The 18,921-nt window shown below is 43.4% G+C and overlaps 1 protein-coding gene and 1 long non-coding RNA gene across 5 annotated transcripts in view; one reads left to right on the top strand and one right to left on the bottom strand.

Moving 5' to 3' along the window:
- Cry1 (cryptochrome circadian regulator 1) overlaps positions 1 to 11,049 on the bottom strand; it is a 35,457-nt gene extending 24,408 nt beyond the window's left edge. For all 3 annotated transcript variants that reach the window (XM_090328574.1, XM_090328573.1, XM_090328572.1), the window contains exon 1: positions 10,807 to 11,049. In XM_090328574.1, coding sequence (XP_090184700.1) covers positions 10,807 to 10,964 — 158 coding nt within the window. In that variant the 5' untranslated portion in view covers positions 10,965 to 11,049. The remainder of the gene's footprint in view (positions 1 to 10,806) is intronic.
- Positions 11,050 to 11,175: 126 nt separating this feature from the next.
- LOC150067468 (uncharacterized) overlaps positions 11,176 to 18,921 on the top strand; it is a 117,385-nt gene continuing 109,639 nt past the window's right edge. For both annotated transcript variants that reach the window (XR_016534622.1, XR_016534623.1), the window contains exon 1: positions 11,176 to 11,393. This is a non-coding gene — a long non-coding RNA (uncharacterized LOC150067468). The remainder of the gene's footprint in view (positions 11,394 to 18,921) is intronic.

The following is an 18,921-nucleotide window of genomic DNA, read 5'->3' on the forward strand; positions in this document are numbered from 1 at the left end:
TTAAAAAATGTATCTTCTGCCTGTAATCCTAGCCACACAGGATGCTGAGATACGAGGATCAAGGTTCAAAGCCAGCCTGGGCACAAAAGGACCTGAGACTTATCTCCAATTAACCTTTAGAAAACAGGAAGTGGGGCTTGGCTCAACAATAAGGTGGTAGCCTTGAGCTTAAGAGCTCAGGACAGTGCCCAGGTCGAGTTAAAGCCCCGTGACTCACACACAAAAAAACTATCTTCTACTTAGCTTCAACACACTAGGACTTAAAGGTAACGTCTTCAATTTGAAAACATATATCTATAATATACAGAAAACATATTCAAAGGTGAAATGTTGCTGGCATTTCAGAAAAGAGAAAACAAGGACTCTGTTTATCACTACTTCCTTCTTCTACCACTTGGCTTTTTCTGGGTAGTTTCCTGGAAATAAAAGTCTCACAGACTTTTCTGCCTGAGCTGACTTCAACCTGTGATCCTAAGATCTCAGCCTCCTGAGTAGCTAGGATTTACAGGTGTGAGCCAAAGGGCTCAGGGATATTACCCAGGCCCTGAGTACTGATCCTAGGACTGACCCCCCCCCCCCCCGAAAAAAAATCCCAAACAAACAAACAAACACAAAACAAGGAAGACTTTAAAGACAGGCTGGACATAGTGGTTCTCACACTTGTAATTTCCGCTACCTGGGAAATAGAGACAGAAATGCATGGTTTGAGGCTAACGTGGGCAAAACAGAGCCAGATTCCATCTCAAATAACCTGGTGACATTGTTTAAGCCATCGAGTACCTACCTAAATAGCATGAAGTCCCAAATTCAAACCCCAGTATTGCCAATAAATAAACAGGAAAGGAAAAAAAAACAAAACAGATGATTATCTGCAAATAGGGCATACTAAGAAAATAAACACAAAAATTAGAATATTGAGCAATATTAAAATAATCAAAAATATTAAAATTAATAAGAGCTCTGATGGGTTAAAATTATTTAACCTCTGGAATCAAATTGCACTAATACACTCTATGTAATTTATGCTCGTAGCCTCAAAAATCACACAGAGCTATTTATACTCTAGAATCTTATTTCTTGTTAATTTTAGCAACCCCTGCATCATTACACCACTAGATCAGGACAAATCTAGTAAGATATACTTCTAGGCTTTAAAGGATTTGTACACAACTAAATAACATCTGTCTAGCATTATTTAAAAGCACAATGTCCTAGATTTGCATATACTGCTTTTCTACAGTTTAATTATCTTATTTGAAATTTCTATCCTTTATACTAAAAATGCTGAAAAATTATTTTACTTTTTTGATCTCACACAAAGAAATATTTAGTTCTGTCTGATGTTTTTTTTTTGTTGTTTTTTTTTTGGCCCCCTTCTCTCTCTCTTTTTCTGGCCCCGCTCGCTCCGGCCCCGCTCGCTCCGGCCCCGCTCGCTCCGGCCCCGCTCGCTCCGGCCCCGCTCGCTCCGGCCCCCTCTCGCTCCGGCCCCCTCTCGCTCCGGCCTCGCTGGCCTGTCTGATGTTTTGTAAGTGATTCAGACTTTTCCATATGGATATTACTACAAAGAATGACACAATGCAACAGCCTTGCCAAAATTTGTTGAAGAATCATCCTATCTCAGACATCACCATGGACCCTGGTGATAAACAAAAGTCAAGTTAAATATGTGGGGTAACAAAAGTTTGCATAAGTGGTAATAATTACAATAACGATAAAGTATGTGTCAGATACTACTCTAAGCTCTTTACCTGTGTGCACTTTCTCCAGTTCCAGACCAAAGCATATAAAGATTAGGAAATTCTCCAACTTCAAATGAATTGTAAAGTGGCAATGTCAGGATATTAAACCCCTTCTTCTTAGCTTAAAGTCTAAGGTCTTGAACCACCATATTTATTTCAGTGGTAATAATTTCTACAAAGGAAACAAAAACTGAGTGGCGGGATATAGGAGGTGCTTATAATTTTACAAAATATGTTACTCATCTTTTTTTGTTTTGTCCGTCATGGGGCTTGGACACTGGGCCCAGGTGCTGTCCCTGAGCTCTTCAGCTCAAGGCTACTGCCCTATCCCTTAAGCCACAGGGCCACTTCTGGTTTTCTAGTCTTTAGTGCCCAGGCTGGCTTTCAATCACAATCCCCAGATCTCAGCCTCCGGAGCAGCTAGGATTACAGGTGTGAGCCACCACGCCCAGCTATGTTACTCATAGTAACATACTCTAGTAAATCAAATACTCAAGGTAAATTGATTTATCTTGAAAAAAAAATCTATTTTTGGCTCACAGTTTTGGAGATTTCAGTTCAAAACTGTTGCTTCTAGGTGTGTGGTACAGCAGCAGCATATCACAACAGAAATGTGTGGCTGGAGCAAAACTCTTTGCCCTATGACCCAGAGCAGAAATTGAGAAAGGAGAGGCCAAAGGAGCCAGGGTCCTATAATAATTCTCAAGGGGGGCTGGGATGTAGCTCAGTGGCAAAGTGCTTGCCAAGGAAGTGCAACGTCCTGGGTTCGATCCCCAGTCCCAAAAAAGAAAAGACAAAAAAAAATATATAGTTAAAAAAACAACAACAACAACAAAAAAAAAAACACCCTTTTCACTTCTCAAGACTGCTGCACTGAAGTCCATGAATGGTGCTCAAAAATCATTATCCTGAGTAAAAGAGGTGAAACACACACACAAAAAATAATTTTCAAGGGCATGACCCCCCCCCCCCCAAATAACTAACCTTAAGACCTTCCACTAGCCACTTCCAATTTTTGAAGCGGAGGACACTCTAGACACTTTTTAGACTGGAGACAATGTCTTCAATGCATGGGCCTTTTGGGGGGTGCGTTCCAGACATAAATCATGGCATATGTACCACAGCACCATTACAGTAGGATTTCTTGATACGATATCAGAGATTGCACATTCAAACACCTCCTTTCGAAGGTTACCTCAGACCATCCCAATCTCAGTTGACGATTCATTCTACCTTCAAATACTCAGAATAAAGTTTCACCTATTTGGTCTGAAAAGGATGGCTTATGCTGTATTATTAATTCCCAAATCAGTGGCTTCACATAGTACAAGGTGTCTACTGTACTGAGTTCACTGTCGTTCCAGGCTCTCATCTTCTAGATAGTGACTTTACTGTTACAGTTGCTTAATCTTGTAGCTCTGTAATATACACACAAGGAGCCACTTTCGCAGTGAGGGAAGAGCCAGTAAAGTAGGCAGGGAGTTTTGCACTGCCGCAGCTACACATCTCCTCACACAACTCATTCGCCAGAATTAGGTAACAGAACTTGGGAGTTGATAAGTAAATGCTAGCCTAGGTCAGAAAAAAAGAATTGGATATGGACGAAAATTACCATAACATCCTTGATCTTTCTTTCAAGTCCCACATGTAAAGCTGTGGCAAATCATCAGCTTCCTTCAAAACACATCTGCTGCTATTACAGGATACCACAGACTAGGGCAAATACAAATGTGCTTGCTTGGCTCATGGTTCTGGGGGCTGGAAAGTCCAAGGTCAGAGGCAGGGAACAGTAAATGTTAGTGAGAACCTTCTTGATGTTCTAAAGTAGCAAAGAAACAAGACAGAAAGAAAAATTGGGCTGAGCCCATCTGGAGAGGCAACTCCCAAAGTAACTCATTTTCGATGTTACAGCTTTAATTAATTCACGAGGGAAACAGCTTCAGACCTTAATCACCTCTTAAAGGTTCGACCTCTTGATATCATCACAAGAGCAGTTATATTTAATTTGAGAGGAGACATACAAACCAGAGATAGAATAACTATACCAAAGATGGGAAAAACTTAAACGAAGCCCATGTATCTAAGGTCCTATGCTGCTGTTACAGAATAGGCAAAAGTACTGACTGTGGGAACACTAGAGCCCTGTAGGAACTGTGACTGACTGCATAAGATCCAGTGAGTGCTTGAAAAATACTAACGGAAAATCCTGGGTGTGAGTGAATGGAGTGAATGTCTGACTTTTTGCAGTAATCCTGTCAAAAGACTATGCATTAAGCAAATAATAAACAGGTAAGTAATAATAACAACTCAATCTTTTATGAATAAAAGGATCTTAATGAATTTTAGAAAATTACTTTGAAATGAATATGAAAAATATAACACTAAAGAGATTGTGGGCTAATGGTAGAGTGCTTGTCTAGCATGCACAAAGACCCAGGTTTGATTCCTCAGTACCACATACATAGGGAAAAAAAAGCTGGAAGTGGTGCTGTGGCTCAAGTGGTCAAGTGGTCGAGTTCTAGCCTTGGGAAAGCCCAAGGACAGTGCTCAGGCCCTGAGTTACGTCCCCATGACTGCCCCCCCGCCCCCCCCACCAAAAAAAAGTTTAAGTAAACTTAAGAAGTTAACCTTAAATAGGAACAAATCCAGGGAAACTGAGATAGAAGTAGCTTTAGCACTCAGCCACATGCCAATGCTAATTAACTTTTTAAGGAATCAAACCTGGGTCTTCATGCATGCTAGGCAAGCACTCTATCACTAAGCCAAATTCCCGGCCCAATAGATTTTTTTGTTTTGTTTTGAGAAGCTGAAAATGAACCCAGCAACCTAGAATCCTACAGTCATCAACATCTTTCAGGAATTAAGACAAATACATAGACATATTTTAATATAAAACAGTCTTCAAAAGATGTCACTAAAGGAAAAATTTAAATTATATGTTTCAAGCAGAAGTAAAAGTGATTACAGATGATTGTCAGGTATGCAAGAAGCAGAAAGTCACTGCCTTCCAAGCGTTTATGATACAGCAGGGGAAATAGTTATAAAAGCATCATACAATATTAGCGATGCTTTTGTAGGCAAAATTTAAAAAATCCAAACTGACTAAACAACAATGAAGATGGTATAAAGAAAACCCAATAAATACCATATAGAAAGATTTCCATGGTGTTTGTACCACAGTAAGCATAAATAGTGTATGACGGTACAAAGGGTCTGGTTTGTGTGCCTCAAAGGTTCATGTGTTGGGTGAAGTATGCTATACCTGTACAACTCTTGACAATTTAATCATTAATTTCAATTACACAAACAACCTAGAAGGATTCAGAATATAAACAATTGTGCTTTATAGTAAGACATTATAATAAACACAGGTAAGGTCTGGAGCCAGTAGTTTACTCTCAATAAACCTATTCCTCCATCCTGTAAGTGGATTTAATCAGTGATTTTAAAACTTTTTAAAGCCAGGCACAGTGAGTGGCTCACACCTGTAATTCTAGCTACTCAGGAGGCTGAAATCTGAGGATTGAGGTTCAAAGCCATGCCGGGCACTAAAGTCTGTGAGACTCTTATCTCCAATTAACCACCAGAAAACAGGAAGTGGCACTGTGGCTCAAGGGGTAGGGTGGTAGCCTTGAGCTGAAGAGCTCAGGGACACTGCCCAGGCCCAGAGTTCAAGCCCCGTAAGCAACAAACAAACAAACAAACAAACAAACATTTTTTATTCATAGTAAGAAAAATGGCCCAGTTCAACTAATCACACAACTAATGTGTGTGTTCATGAATGAAAACAAAGGTTTTAATAACTACTCTATTCCATTATTTCATTACCAAAAATGAGACAGACATCAGTATTGGCTTGAAAACACAGTAAACTAAGCTTCCAAACCCATAGATATCTCAAAATGTTTTGTAAGTAGCTAATTTACATAATTTACACAAAGAAATCAATAATCAGTGATGAAAATTGTAGTTTCAACTACAGATTTCCTCACTTCTATGCAAGATTAAGAAAAAAATGTTAACCCTACTATCTGTACAACTAAGATCTGAGGACCTTGGTTTAAACCCATCCTTGCAGATGAGAGAGAGATTTGTATCTGATCATGTAACTGAATTATCTTATTACTGTAACATCTTTGCAGTTCTTCTGAATATGTCAGATATTCAATCATAGCACCTAAAAATAGGCATTTTACTTTCATTTTCACTTTTATACCTCTTATGTGCCATTAGTACCTCTGATACTATAATGGTGACAGTTATGATGGCCAGCATTTTTATCTTGCTCTAGACTTTGTAGAAGTAAAATATACGCATTAAACAAGAAGCAGACTATTGAGCTGATTTTACATATTACAAAGCATCTATTTCTGGTTTCACTAGGTTTTTATCAAAAATGGATGTTGCATTTTATCAAGAATTTTCAGAACATGCAATATTTTTTATCTATTTCTATGAATACTCAATTAGTTATTAATAGTTTGTGTTAATACATTTCCAGCACTAAACCAATCTTCATCTTCAACAATAAGACAGGTTATCCTTTTAAAATATTTCTGTGTTGTATTTGATAAATCTCTACATGGTTTCCTCTTATTCTTTTACTATGCTCATAAAGATCTTTATATATAAGTGAAAATATAAATGCTTTAGAAAAACATAAAATTGGGGCTAGGAGTGTGGCCTACCAGTAAAGTGCTAGCATGCATGAAGATCTGGGTTTGATTCCATGGTACCACATACATAGAAAAGGACAGAAGTGGTGCTATGGCTCAAGTGGTAGAATACTAGCCTTGAGAAAGCCCAAAAACATGGAGCCAGGAACATGGTCTAATGGTGAAGTGCTTGCCTAGCATGTACGAAGACCTGGGTTTGATTCCTCTGTACCACATAAAAAGAAAAAGCTGGAAATGGTGCTAAAGCTCAAGTGGTAGAGCGCTAGCCTTGAGAATGCCCAAGGACAGTACTCAGGCCCTGAGTTGAGTTCAAGCCCCAGGACTGACAAAACAAAAACAAAAACAGGACTGGACAATAAAATGGTAATGTGCCACTTCAGACACAGCTCTACTTCCTACTTTTCGGTGGGTGATTAGAATTAAGAGGCTCATGGATTTTCTTGCCTGGGTTGGCTTCAAACTACAACCTTCAAATCTCAGTTTCTCTTTCTTTCTATTTTTTTTTTTTTTTTGCTAGTCAGGGATTGAACTCAGGGCCTGGGCTCTGTCTCTGAGCCTCTCTGTGCTCAAGGCTAGCACTCTACCACTTGAGCCACAGGGCCACTTCCAGCCTTTTCTGTTTATGTGGTGCTGAGGAATTAAACCCAAGGCTTCATGCATCCTAGACAAACACTCTACCATTAAGCCACACTTGCATCCCTAATATCCTTTTCTTCAAGAGGCCTTTTATAACCATCTTCTACGAAATTATTACCTTTTACTCCCACTTCTTATCTCTTTATTTCTTGATATATTTTATTTTTTTCATGGCACTTATTTGTGTGTGTGTGTGTGTGTGTGTGAGAGTACACATGTGTGTTTCTATCTCTTTATCTCTTGAGTTGGATTAGGTGAGTACATAGAATTGAAAATAATATTCTGAGGGGCCAGAAGTTTGTTCTAGTGGAAGAGTGCTTGCCTAGCATGAAGGAAGATCCAGGTTCAATTCCTCTGTACCACATCAAAAGAAAAAGCTGGAAATGATACTGTGGCTCAAGTGGTAGGGCTCTATCCTTGAAAGCCCAGGGATAGTGCTCAGGCCCTGAGTTCAAGCCCTGGGGGGGGGGGAGAGGAGAGAGAGAGAGAGAGATAGAGAGAGAGAGAGAGAGAGAGAGAGAGAGAGAGAGAGAGAGAGAAGGAGGGAGGGAGGGAAGGAGGGAGGGAGGGAAAGAAAGAAAGAAAACAATATTTTGAAATGTGGTCATTAAAATTAAGGAAAATCAAAAGTTGATGGATAGGAAAAAATAAACGTATCTTTTATGATTTTTAGCTGCTTGTGATGACTCATAACTGTATTCATAGCTACGCAGGAGGCTGAGGAAGGAGGCTATTGCTTGGCAGGCAGACATGTGGTCTCACTGAGCTCTCACTGAATGTGTCTAGTGAATAAATGATAAGGTAATGATGTAGTCAAGGTCAGGTCCCACTCAGTAGCAGTGTTTTAGGGTGTCCACCTATTTTCTACTCATTCCACTTGGGGTACTTCAGTCCAAGTGAGCTAGTTCCACTAGGCACATAACTTCAGCTACAACAATCTGAGGCTCCCAACAATTGATTTAGAAATTGGACTCAAGTTACTAAAATGCCACAAGGCTCTTGTTAGCTGTCTAGAGCAGAGGCGTATACTTTTTACTACTACAACTGCTGTCATTGCTGTGTTTTACCACCAGAGGCCAGACTGAGAAGCCAAGGCAAAGTAAGTGAAGTTCAGAAACAGAAAAGTTTTGATCATAATTGACATCTTCTGAGTCCTCAACAAATTATTAAAGTCAGGCTCCCCTTAAGATGGTTCAGTTATACCTGCTAATTATCTTTTTGGGTATGTTTGATTCACACAACCAATCAACAACCAAAGTAGTACTAAACAATAATTCCTATCTTTAATTCTTATCTTTCTCTGCAACACTTCATTCAGTGATCCTAGCCTCCTCACCAGTACCTACTGTTTCTTTCCTAAGCCCCCTGACAGCCAGACTAAGGACTTACCCTACAGCTAATAAGGAAATAAATAAAGTGGTTTAAATACATAATTACTGACATTAAACTATCTTAACTTAAAAAAAAAAGTGACCTAATACTACATGGAAACACTGAATGAGTTTTGAGTAACACTTCAAAAAGCGTTTTCTCAGATACTACCTGAGCCACTATAATAGTTAAGGTTATGAAAGCTCTCCAAAGGCTAAATCCAATTTTAAATCTTCAGTCCTCATCTTACTTCACCTACCAGCAGCACTTGACAAGGGCAAAACACTCCCCACTTTTAAGTACTTGCTTTATATGGTTTCTACAAGACCAGTCTTCAAGCTTTCTTCTTGGCAGTTCCTTTAGAATGTTTTATACTCACTCTTCTATACTTACCAATTTTAAAGCATCGTCTCTCTTTTCTATTTATACTCTTTTATTTGTTTGCTTTGTTTTCCAGTGTTAGTGGTAGAATTTAGGATCTTATGCATGCTAGACAAATACTCATATAATTTTCATAGAATCTCACTGCTCCCCTGGATTGTAGGCTTCAGTGGGGTGGGGATTTGGGGATCCTTTGTTTATGCTAACTCTCTCACCCCTATAAGTGTCTGCTATTTAGAAGATGTTTCACACACACCTGTTGATCAATGGTTGTGTGAATTGCATCGTTTTATATAGCATCGATAAGCTGATAATGTGCCAGTTTATACTCCTGTTTGCATCTTTATCCTGAGCTCTAGACATATCCAGCTGCCTATCTGAGATCTCCAGATGGATGTCTGAAACAGTGCAAGTTTACCAAATTCCAAAAGAGAACTCCAACCATCCTCTCAAAGGCTTCTGATAGGTTTAAAGCACAGTTTAAGCCTCATGCCCAAATTTCTGAAATCAACTTTTATTTTAAAATATGTCATTATCTATCCAGTCTGCCAACAAATTCTGTGTATTCTGCCTTCTGAATATACCAGGAACTGAGTACTTGTTATCACCTTCATCCTTACATTTGTGAGCCATTCTCATTCTACCTAGAAGGAGTGGTGTTTCTGCATCTTGTCATATTAACTCTGGGGTTTATTTGTCCACAGAACTACAAATGGGGAATTTTTCTAACTAATTATGTTATTCCTCTGCTTCAAATTCTGTAATTATTTCCACTTCACTCAGTGACAACACAAATCCTAACAGTAGTTTATAAAGCTCTACATTTTCTGTCCCCATCACAAGTCTCACATCATCACCTATTGCTTTTCCTCACTTACTGTGCTCCGTTCACACTAACTTCCTTGCCAAGGTCAAGCTCACCGTCCTGACTCCTGTGTCTGCCATATTCTCCCCTAGACATCTACACCCATCAACCTCCATTAGGTCTGCTCCTTCTCCCTGGCCTTTACACAGAGCAGTGTACTTAAAACTGTAGCCCTTCTCCTGATCTCTTTGATCTATTTTTTTTAACAGCACTTACCACCTAAACACTACATATATTTTACTTTCTAGAACATAACACCTAAAAAAGACACGACTCTTACTCTGCTTATTTACTGCTATCTCCCTGGTGTTTCAATCTGTGTCTGAACTAACGCTTATTATTATTAACAAGGGATAAGAGCCTGTCAAATTAATGCTTTCACTTCACTCGTCTGGTTTTCCAGAAAATGATCACAAAACTCCTCTAGAATTTCTTCCAGCTTGTTGATCCCTAGAAGGATTTTCACTTTGCCTAGAAAGAAAAACTGTGCTTTGTCTTGTCAGCCACAAGGAGGAGTTGAAAGAACTCAGCCAAAGAGACCAGTTAAAGCTTTCCCCCATGCTTTTCCTACAGTAACCTCAAGGGGGAAGAAAACTGGATTTGGAGCCGACTGGTAATGAATGGATGTTTTCTCCTCCATACTCTCGGTTACCTTGGCACACACACATACACACATACACATACACACACACACACACACACACACGTACAACATTAAATACCACAATCCTTTCGGGTGCTACAAGGAAGTTCCTGAAATCAATCCACCAGGACACTCAGGCCTGGACGGGGCGGGGGATAGGATGTGATCTTCAATGTCACCACTAAGTCACCATTGATGGAAGCAGAGTTTCTGTTAGTGTATTAACTTGACGGCTGGAGGGGGGAGTTGGGGGGGGAGGTCTCAGTCGTCAGTGCTCTTGGGCCCAGAGGACTGTTTAATCATGTCCGTGTAATATTTACAGCATTTAGCATGATGAAAATAAAAAAAAAAGTCCAAGCCAGGCGATCTCCTGGCTCTAGTTTCAGTCGATCCCCCTAGAATCCACCCAACACCCGATTCCAAAACCCAGGGATCGACCCCTCTCTTCCTCCGCCCCCCCGCCCCGCCCCCCCCACACGCGAGCTTTCCACTCACCGCCACCTGTTGATGCCCACGTTGGAGGATCCGGCGAACCAGGGGTCGAGGATGTAGACGCAGCGGATGGTGTCGGCGCCCTGGATGCACTCCTTCAGGGCGGGGTTGTCGTGGAGCCGGAGCCCCTTTCGGAACCAGTGCACCGCGTTCACCCCCATGCCCGGGCGCGGCGGGCGGGCGGGCGGCGGCTCACCGCCGACTTCCTCCCCCGGGAGAGACTCAGGCCAGGAGGATCGGGCTCATAACCGACAGCTCCGCGCTTCCAGGACAACCGCCGCACCCCCCCCCCAACCCCGGGGCGAGGAAGGGGCCCGGCCGCGGGCTCGGGGTCCGGGGACCCTGGAGAGGGGGCCCGCCCCCGACGAGGGCGCCTCGGGCGCGGTGGATGGAGGGATCCCAGCCGCGGGGTTGACGCCCTTTAGGACCCTGCGCCCGCGGCCAGTGCCCGGAGAAGTGACATAACTTGCTGGGCCCGGGACCCCCGCAGCGCCGGTGAGTCCCAGCCGCCGGAGCCGCCGCCACGGAGGTTCGTCACGGTCACCTCACCCAGCCGAGGCGGCCCGCGAAGACAGAACGGCCCTCCCGCGGTGAGTCACCCGGAGGATCCGCAGAGGACTCCGCCGCCGTCAGGCGACGCTACCTCTCGGCCCGGGACCCAAAGCCAAGGATGGAGGTGGGGGGGAAGAGTCGGTGGTCGAGGCGGCTGGACGGCTGCCGGCCGGTGGCAGGTCCCGAGGCTACCCGGGTGACTCCGCCGCCGCCGCCGCCGCCGCTGCAGCCGCCGCGTCAGCGGCCTCGGCCCCGCCCCCGGCTCCTCATTGGTCCACGCGCCGCCCACGTGACCCCCGGCACCTCACGTTTCTGAAGTGTGTTTACTACGGCGACTCCGCCAGGGCGATCGGCTCGCTCTTCGAGCCCTTTTATTTAGTGAGGCAGCCGCCGCTGAGGCTCAGTGTCGATCCTTGCCCAGATGCTGGGACTCCCTGCCTCGGCTCCTTCCCTCGAGTCATGGAGTCGCAGTCTCCGGGAGACGCTCGCGGTCACCACAGGCCCGGCACAAGGGGGGCGGAGTGGAGACCGAGATAGCCCCGCCCCTGGGAGCTGGGAGCCGCCGCCATTGGTGGGAACGCGCTGAGACCCGGATGAGCACGGGGATGCGGGGAGCTCGCGGGCGCGCGCTCTGCTCCGGGGAGGTGGGGGGAGGCGCGCGTGCGCTCTGGCGACGTTCCAGCGGACGAACGAGAGCGGGAGCGAGCTCGGGACGGCTCCACTGGAGTTCGGAGGGGCCGAGGGGAGTTACCCGCGGAGCTGTGAGGGGAGAACCGGGCGTAAGGAAGAGAATGGGAAGCCCCTCAAGTACTTCCATCCCGGGGGGGTGCCTCGCAGTGTCGGGGTCGTCCCTCAACCGTGACCACTGTTCAGCCGGGCCGGGCGCCCCGGGCCTGCGCTCGCTCCGTGGAGACCTGGGGGACCTGGCGGTGCCAGGGATTACGGAGCGGCGCGTGCGCGCGCCAGGCCCCCGGGCTGGGACGCGGAGCCAGAGCGCGGCGGGCCTTCGTCAGCTTTTGCCCCTCGAGCCACAGCTACACTTCTGGTAGAGTGCTGGTTAATTAGCATTCACGGACTTTCCCCGGGGTGGCTCTGAACCACGATCCTCATAGAATAACTAGGATGACAGGCGTGAGCCTCCCGTGTCTGGCTCCGAAATGTCTTGTTATGATAAAGGCGAGGTGCTGAGGGAATCACAGTTACATAAGTCAGGCAAAGACAATGTCACCCCTGAAATTTCTCAATACTACCCATCCGATCTCCGTTAACACCCTGTGCAATGTACGGGGCCTGGTGTGATTGCATCTTAGCTTGCCTTTCCAGAAACTGCCTCGTTTGCCATGCCTTAGACATAAAATGCATTCGGTCATCCTTCATTTCCCAAAGCAGGCAATGCTCAAGGCATTGGAGATAGAGGAGATAATAAAATAGACCCCTCCCCACACACAAAAAAATAAGGCCCTCACGGATTTTTACCATTTCTCTTTTAATATTTACCCAGTTAATTTATTTCTGGTGGTATTGGGATTTTGAACTCAAGACTTTGAACTACTTGAGCCACATCTCCAGTCTGTCTCTTACCCTTTATATGAGTTGGACTTTAATCTATAAAAATGCTCTTCTTTGGGAGCTGGGAATGTGGTTTAGTGGTAGAGTGCTTGCCTAGCATGCACAAGCCTTGGGTTCAACTCCCTTAGTACCACATAAACAGAAAAAGCTGGAAGTGGCACTTTGGCTCAAGTGGTAGAGTGCTACCCTTGAGCAAAAAGAAGCCCATGGACAGTAGATCCTGAGTGCAAGTCCCAGGACTGGAAGAAAAGAAAGGAAAAAAAATGCTCTTTGGAATTCACCTCTGGCTAAAACCACCATCGTGACCATTGAGCTTCCTAGTGTATTCCCACATACTCATTTGGATTCATAAAATGTTACATAATCTGTGAATGTATTCTGTTCTCTCTTAGAGCAGATTTAGGACCTCCAATATGAGTTACCAAAGCATCACTTGTCACATGATTATAAAGATCACCTAATGAAAAAGATCTTTTTTTATATATATACCTAGCAATATATGCTCAATAATAAATAGTATGGATTGTCATAGAATAGTAAAATGTCCTCTCCAAAGTGTGATCTCTCAAGGACAGCATCTCAGTCCAATTTGTTTATTTTTGTATTACTAGTCCCTTGTATTGTATGGACACATGCATTCCAGCATTCATTGTATGAAATGAGTGCATCTGGCAGAAATAAAAGGAGGAAGAAAATGGCAGTGCTGACCTGCCTGAATTCTGACTCCTTCAAATTCTTTAATCACTTTAAAAAAAGGTAACTGTCAGCACTGACACAGTCACACACAGAGACAAGTCCGTGTAGCAGTGGGGTTATGACTGACCATAACACAAAGAATTAGCAGAGTTTATGACAGTCCTGGAGCAGACCCCTTCCTTGCTTTTTAGATGACATCCTGATTTCAAACTTCTGGCCTACAGAACTGTATGAGGATTAGTTCTTGTATTAAGCCACCAAATATGTGGTGCCCTATCATGGCAGAGCTAGTAAGCCAATAACAGCAAAAAAATAAATCCAGTTATCTAGGGAGCCAGTATCACTGAATAGTTGTCCTGCCTACCTCTGCTTCTCATGCCACAGAAGTATGTATCTTTGTTTTTTTAAATTTCTATAAAAGGCACTTAAGTTTATGTATATAAAAACCTTTTGTTCACCAGATAATGAACAAATACTGTTTATTTTCAATGCTTGGAATGAGCTTTGGGTACTTATCCATCTGAACCTCTTATACAAAAGGTGAGGCACACAGCCGCTCTGCCTTCACGTGGATTGCCTCAAAATCTAGGGCCTATTGTTGTACTTAAAAATAAAATACTGTTCTTTTAATTTCATTTTAGTGAATTTGAAAGTAAGGAGATTGTGTCCATATAAGGCTTGTTTTCAAGCATCCTCATGAGCGTGGGAGGCAAAGAGAATATTGATCAGTGTAGAGCTGACTTAAGTTTATGGATTGTTCATTCAAAAAAGATGATTTTTTAGCAGGCAGATGTGTGGGGGTGTTCTGTGTAACTTTCGTGTAAATATAAGAGCACTAATTAATGAAAAAGTGTTAGTACTGCATGGTGGCTCATGCCTGTAATCCTAGCTACTCAGGAGGCTGAGATCTGAGGATCAAGGTTCAAAGCCAGCCCTGGCACTAAAGTCCCTGAGACTCTTATTTCCAATTAACCACTAGAAAACTGGAAGTGGCGCTGTGGCTCAAGGGTTAGGGCAATCGCCTTGAGCTGAAGAGCTCAGGGACAATGCCCAGGCCCAGGGGTAGGGCAGGCAATAGCCTTGAGCTGAAGAACTCAGGGACAACACTCAGGCCCAGAATTCAAGTCCCACAACTGACCAAAATTAAAAAGAAAGTGTTAGTACTCTCAAGTGTGCCTTCCTCAAGTACTGAATGATGTTATAACATGGAGATGGTTGTGATGGTCACTGTAATCTGAGATTTTTTGGTGGTGTGATTGCCATTTTTAAACATTACGTCACATTGAACACTTACTTTATGTCATGTTATTTATAGAAAGTAGTACTGACTTTGTGATTTTTTTTTCCAGTACTAGGGCTTGAATTTAAGGTCTTGGTTCTGTGTCTTAGTTTTTTCCCTTTTCCAAAGTGACATTCTTGGGGCTTGGACTGTGGCCTAGGGTGCTTGCCTAGCATGAACAAAACCCTGGGTTCGATTCCTTGGTATCACATACACAGAAAAGGGCAGAAGTGGTGCTGTGGCTCGAGTGGTGGAGCATTAGCCTTGAGAAAATCCAAGGACAGTGCCCACGCCCTGAGTTCAAGCCCCATGACTGGAAAATAAAATGGCATTCTGCCACTTACGCCACAGCCCTATTTCCAACGTTTTGATGGTTGATTAGAGCTGAGTGTCTCATGGATTTTCTTGCCTGGGCTGGCTTCAAACCACTATTTTCAAAACTCAGCCTTCTGAGTAGCTAGAATTACAGGTTTGGGCTATAGTATTTGGTATTTGTATATTTTTGTGAGGTGGTTTGTTACTGTATTATGATAATCTATGTCAATTTTACTGATAAAGTAGAATACAATTTGTAAAAGCAGATGAAAAGTCAAAACTTTCTGAATCTGTAGCCATTGTGTGTGCACGTCTGTGTATATACTCATATATACACATGCACTTATTATGTACACACCATACTGGGGTTTGAACTCACAGCCTAGAACCTGTCACTTTTTTATTCAAGATAAACACTCTATCACTTGAACCACAACTTTACTTCTGGATTTTTCTGGTTAAATGGAGAGACATAAGTCTTATGGACTTTCCTACCCATGCTGGCTTTGAATCTTGACCTTCAGATCTCAGTCTCCTGAATAGCTAGGATTACTGGTATGAGCCACTGGTGCCCAGTCCAAAGCTCTTTTCTTAACACCAACACTATGTCAGAGTGCACGTTATATATATAAGCATTGTCAAGAAGCACTTGATAATGAAATTCTGGTTGACTCTAATCTTATGGAGATTGTAGTGTATGAGACTACAGGAAAAACACTGGCTGCAATCCCATCTTGCTTTTGATTAATTGTTGACTGCTGTGGTTTGGATATGGCTTTTGCTCCCAGGTTTGTGTATTGGAGACTTGGTTCTCGGTGTGGTGATATGAGAAGTAGGGAGATCTTTAAGAGGTGGACTTCGTGGGAAGGACTTGGGTCACTGAGAATGCTGCCTTCACAAGGGATTATGGGGTTCCAGTTGTGGCTTCCACTGGTAGTGGAATCCTTAGCTCTCGCCTGCGTCCCTGCCGTGTTATCATTCACTATTAGGGCCCCATTGGAGGCCAAAAGAATGGGGCTGTCATCCTCTAAGTCATTTTCTAAATAAACATTTGATAGCATCTCTTTATCAAGTTATTGCCTCTATTTCCAAATTCATCTTTCATTGCCTTCTCCTCCCTAATGGAAGTCGACCATGGAAGGATTTTCCCTTTGTCACTGACACATTGTTGTCCTTAGAAGGTGTTGCAAAGAACCTGGATTTGTAAAGGGACTTTCCCCAAGTCCTGGTGTCCTTCCCCCCAGACCCCCACTTCTTTTTTTCTTTTCTGACCTCCAGGGTTGACAGTGCCTCTTAGGGGAAGGGACATATAGAGAACTCACTCCTTTCAAGTTTCAGTGGCATCCTTGCTGGTGGGTATTCTGAGTTCTCAGTGAGTCTCAAGACATCCAGAAGTACGTTACCCTGCTTCTGTCCACCTGCATTTTTGGAAAGCAATTCTTACAGTTTTCCATCCCTGGCCCAGCGCAAACCCAACCATGTGGTCCCGCATCATCCTCTGCTGAAGGCTGAATCCCAACTTGGAGTGAATTCCTAGCACTCCTTCCAAGTACCATTTCTTAGGTACTGCCCTTCTTTATCTTTAATGACTTGTTATAATTCACAATGTTATTAAATATTCCCCATTTGAATTTTTTTTTGTTGTTGTGCTTGATGATTATGGGGCTGGCCTTTTTTTTTTTTTTTTTTTTTGCTCAAGGCTAGTGCTGTACCACTTTGAGCCACAGCACCACTTACAGTTTTCTAGGGATTAACTGGGGATAAAGGTCTCACGGACTTTCCTGCCCAAACTGGTTTTGAACCGAGATCCTCAGATTTCAGCCTCTGGAGTAGCTAGGATTGCAGGAATGAGACACCCAGCGCCCAGCTTTCCCATTTGATTTACTGAGTGTTTTCTGTCTCCTGGTTGGATACTGATGCAATTTGTAACTGATCCTAGTCTACAAGGATGTACTGTGAACAGTTTTCTTGCTTGCTCTTACCATTTTTCTTGATTGAGTGAATTTGGAAAGTGTAAATAGTTACAAATGTGGCAATTTGATATTGTGAAATATTAGTCAATGTTTTCTTCCTCCACAGTTCTTTTTCTTTCTTCTTTCCTTCTTTTTGTTTTTTTTGTTGTTGTTGTTGTTGGGCCTGTGACCAACCCCTTGCAGGCATTGGCTGTGAGTCCTATTAACTCAGAACAACAGAACTAGAGGACAAAGGTGGTTCTTAATTCCAGAGCCTTGGTCTCTATGTAAATCTAGAAGGACTCCCTATCTCCCACTTCTTTTTGTAACCCAGTAAGGCTGAGCTGGGATAAAAGTACCTGGAAAATAAGATACATTAAGAATTTATGTCATCTAAAATGAGATGGTATCTCCAGTACTCATCACAGAACAGCTTCTGGTACCTAGATAAGCCTAGGGTGATCTGAGGATAACTGAGACAAGTCAACTTCCCATCTGAAATCTGGTTACTGAGTCTCTTGGCAGTCCTATCTCTTTGCCTGTAGGAGATACCACAGGGCAAGGGAGGCTGGGCCCTGCCACCTAAGAGTATCAACAGATTTTCTAAGTGCCTTCTTTCTTTAGAAAAGAGAGGTAAAAGCCAAAAGAGAAAATCAGCTAACCAAAGTGTGTCAACAGGACAGACAGCATGATGCAAAGTGTCACAGAGGTGACCAGTGGTCAGATGGGGTCATGGGCCTCTTCACAGAAGCCAGTCTGGAGAGGTTACAACGCTTGGCAACCAGACAGAATTATACAGAAAGCAGGGCTGGGAGTTGAAAGCAGACCATAGCTCAGGTGGGATTCCTCAAGACATCATGCCCCCCGCTTCAGCCTGCAGGAGCTCAGCAGCTATCCTGTGGATGAAGCAGAGGAAGGAAGACATTGGTTTCAGAATACCTCTAGTTGAAGCTTGAAATACAAAGACAGAAAAATCCTAAAACAGCAGAGAAGACCTGAAACTGCTCAGTTTTCTGCCAGTGAGCAGCCTGAGACTAAGCTTAGCTATGGAAGAATGGCAGCAGTTGTTCTTGGATTCTGGTTTATAGACTACAAATACTGTATTTGCTGTCATTTCCAAACAAGTTGTTGTAGTATCACAGACCAGCAAAGATCATGAACACTTTTTAGAAATGTTAAAGGAATATTTTGCCGGTGACCCAAGTGAGGCTAGCACTAGAAGGAAGTTTGGATCTCAGAGTGGGTGGGGAGAGACTTTATGTTTTGGGTTTTTTTTGGTCAGTCATGGGACTGGAACTCTGGGCCTGGGTACTGTCCCTAAACTTTTCAGCTCTACCCCTTTAGCCACAGCTCCACTTCCCATTTTCTAGTAATTAATTGGAAATAAGAGTCAGTCTTTAGTGCCTCCTTTAGTACTGGGGCTGGCTTTGAACTGCGATCCTCAGACCTCAGCCTCCAGTGTAGCTAGGATTACAGGGGTGAGCCATGGCACCTGGCTGGGACTTTGGGTTTTATACAGATTAGTTACACTCTAAATAGGCGTTCATCAGATATACAAAAGGTCAGGTGGACTGTCATCAACTTCTGACCTGAGGTCCATTCCTCTTATAGTTCTGCATAAATTAAGACACAACTAGTACAAATAATGCCTTGTGGGCTACTGCTATTGATAAGATAGCCCCTACCTAGTCTGCCCCCAACCCAGAGTCCAGTAACAGCCCCACCAGGCCACATTCCAGCAACTGGGTGGGGGCC

Source organism: Megascapheus bottae, chromosome 2 (assembly GCF_031878675.1).
Source record: "Megascapheus bottae isolate mThoBot1 chromosome 2, mThoBot2.hap1, whole genome shotgun sequence".
Classification (NCBI taxonomy): Eukaryota; Metazoa; Chordata; class Mammalia; order Rodentia; family Geomyidae; genus Megascapheus; species Megascapheus bottae.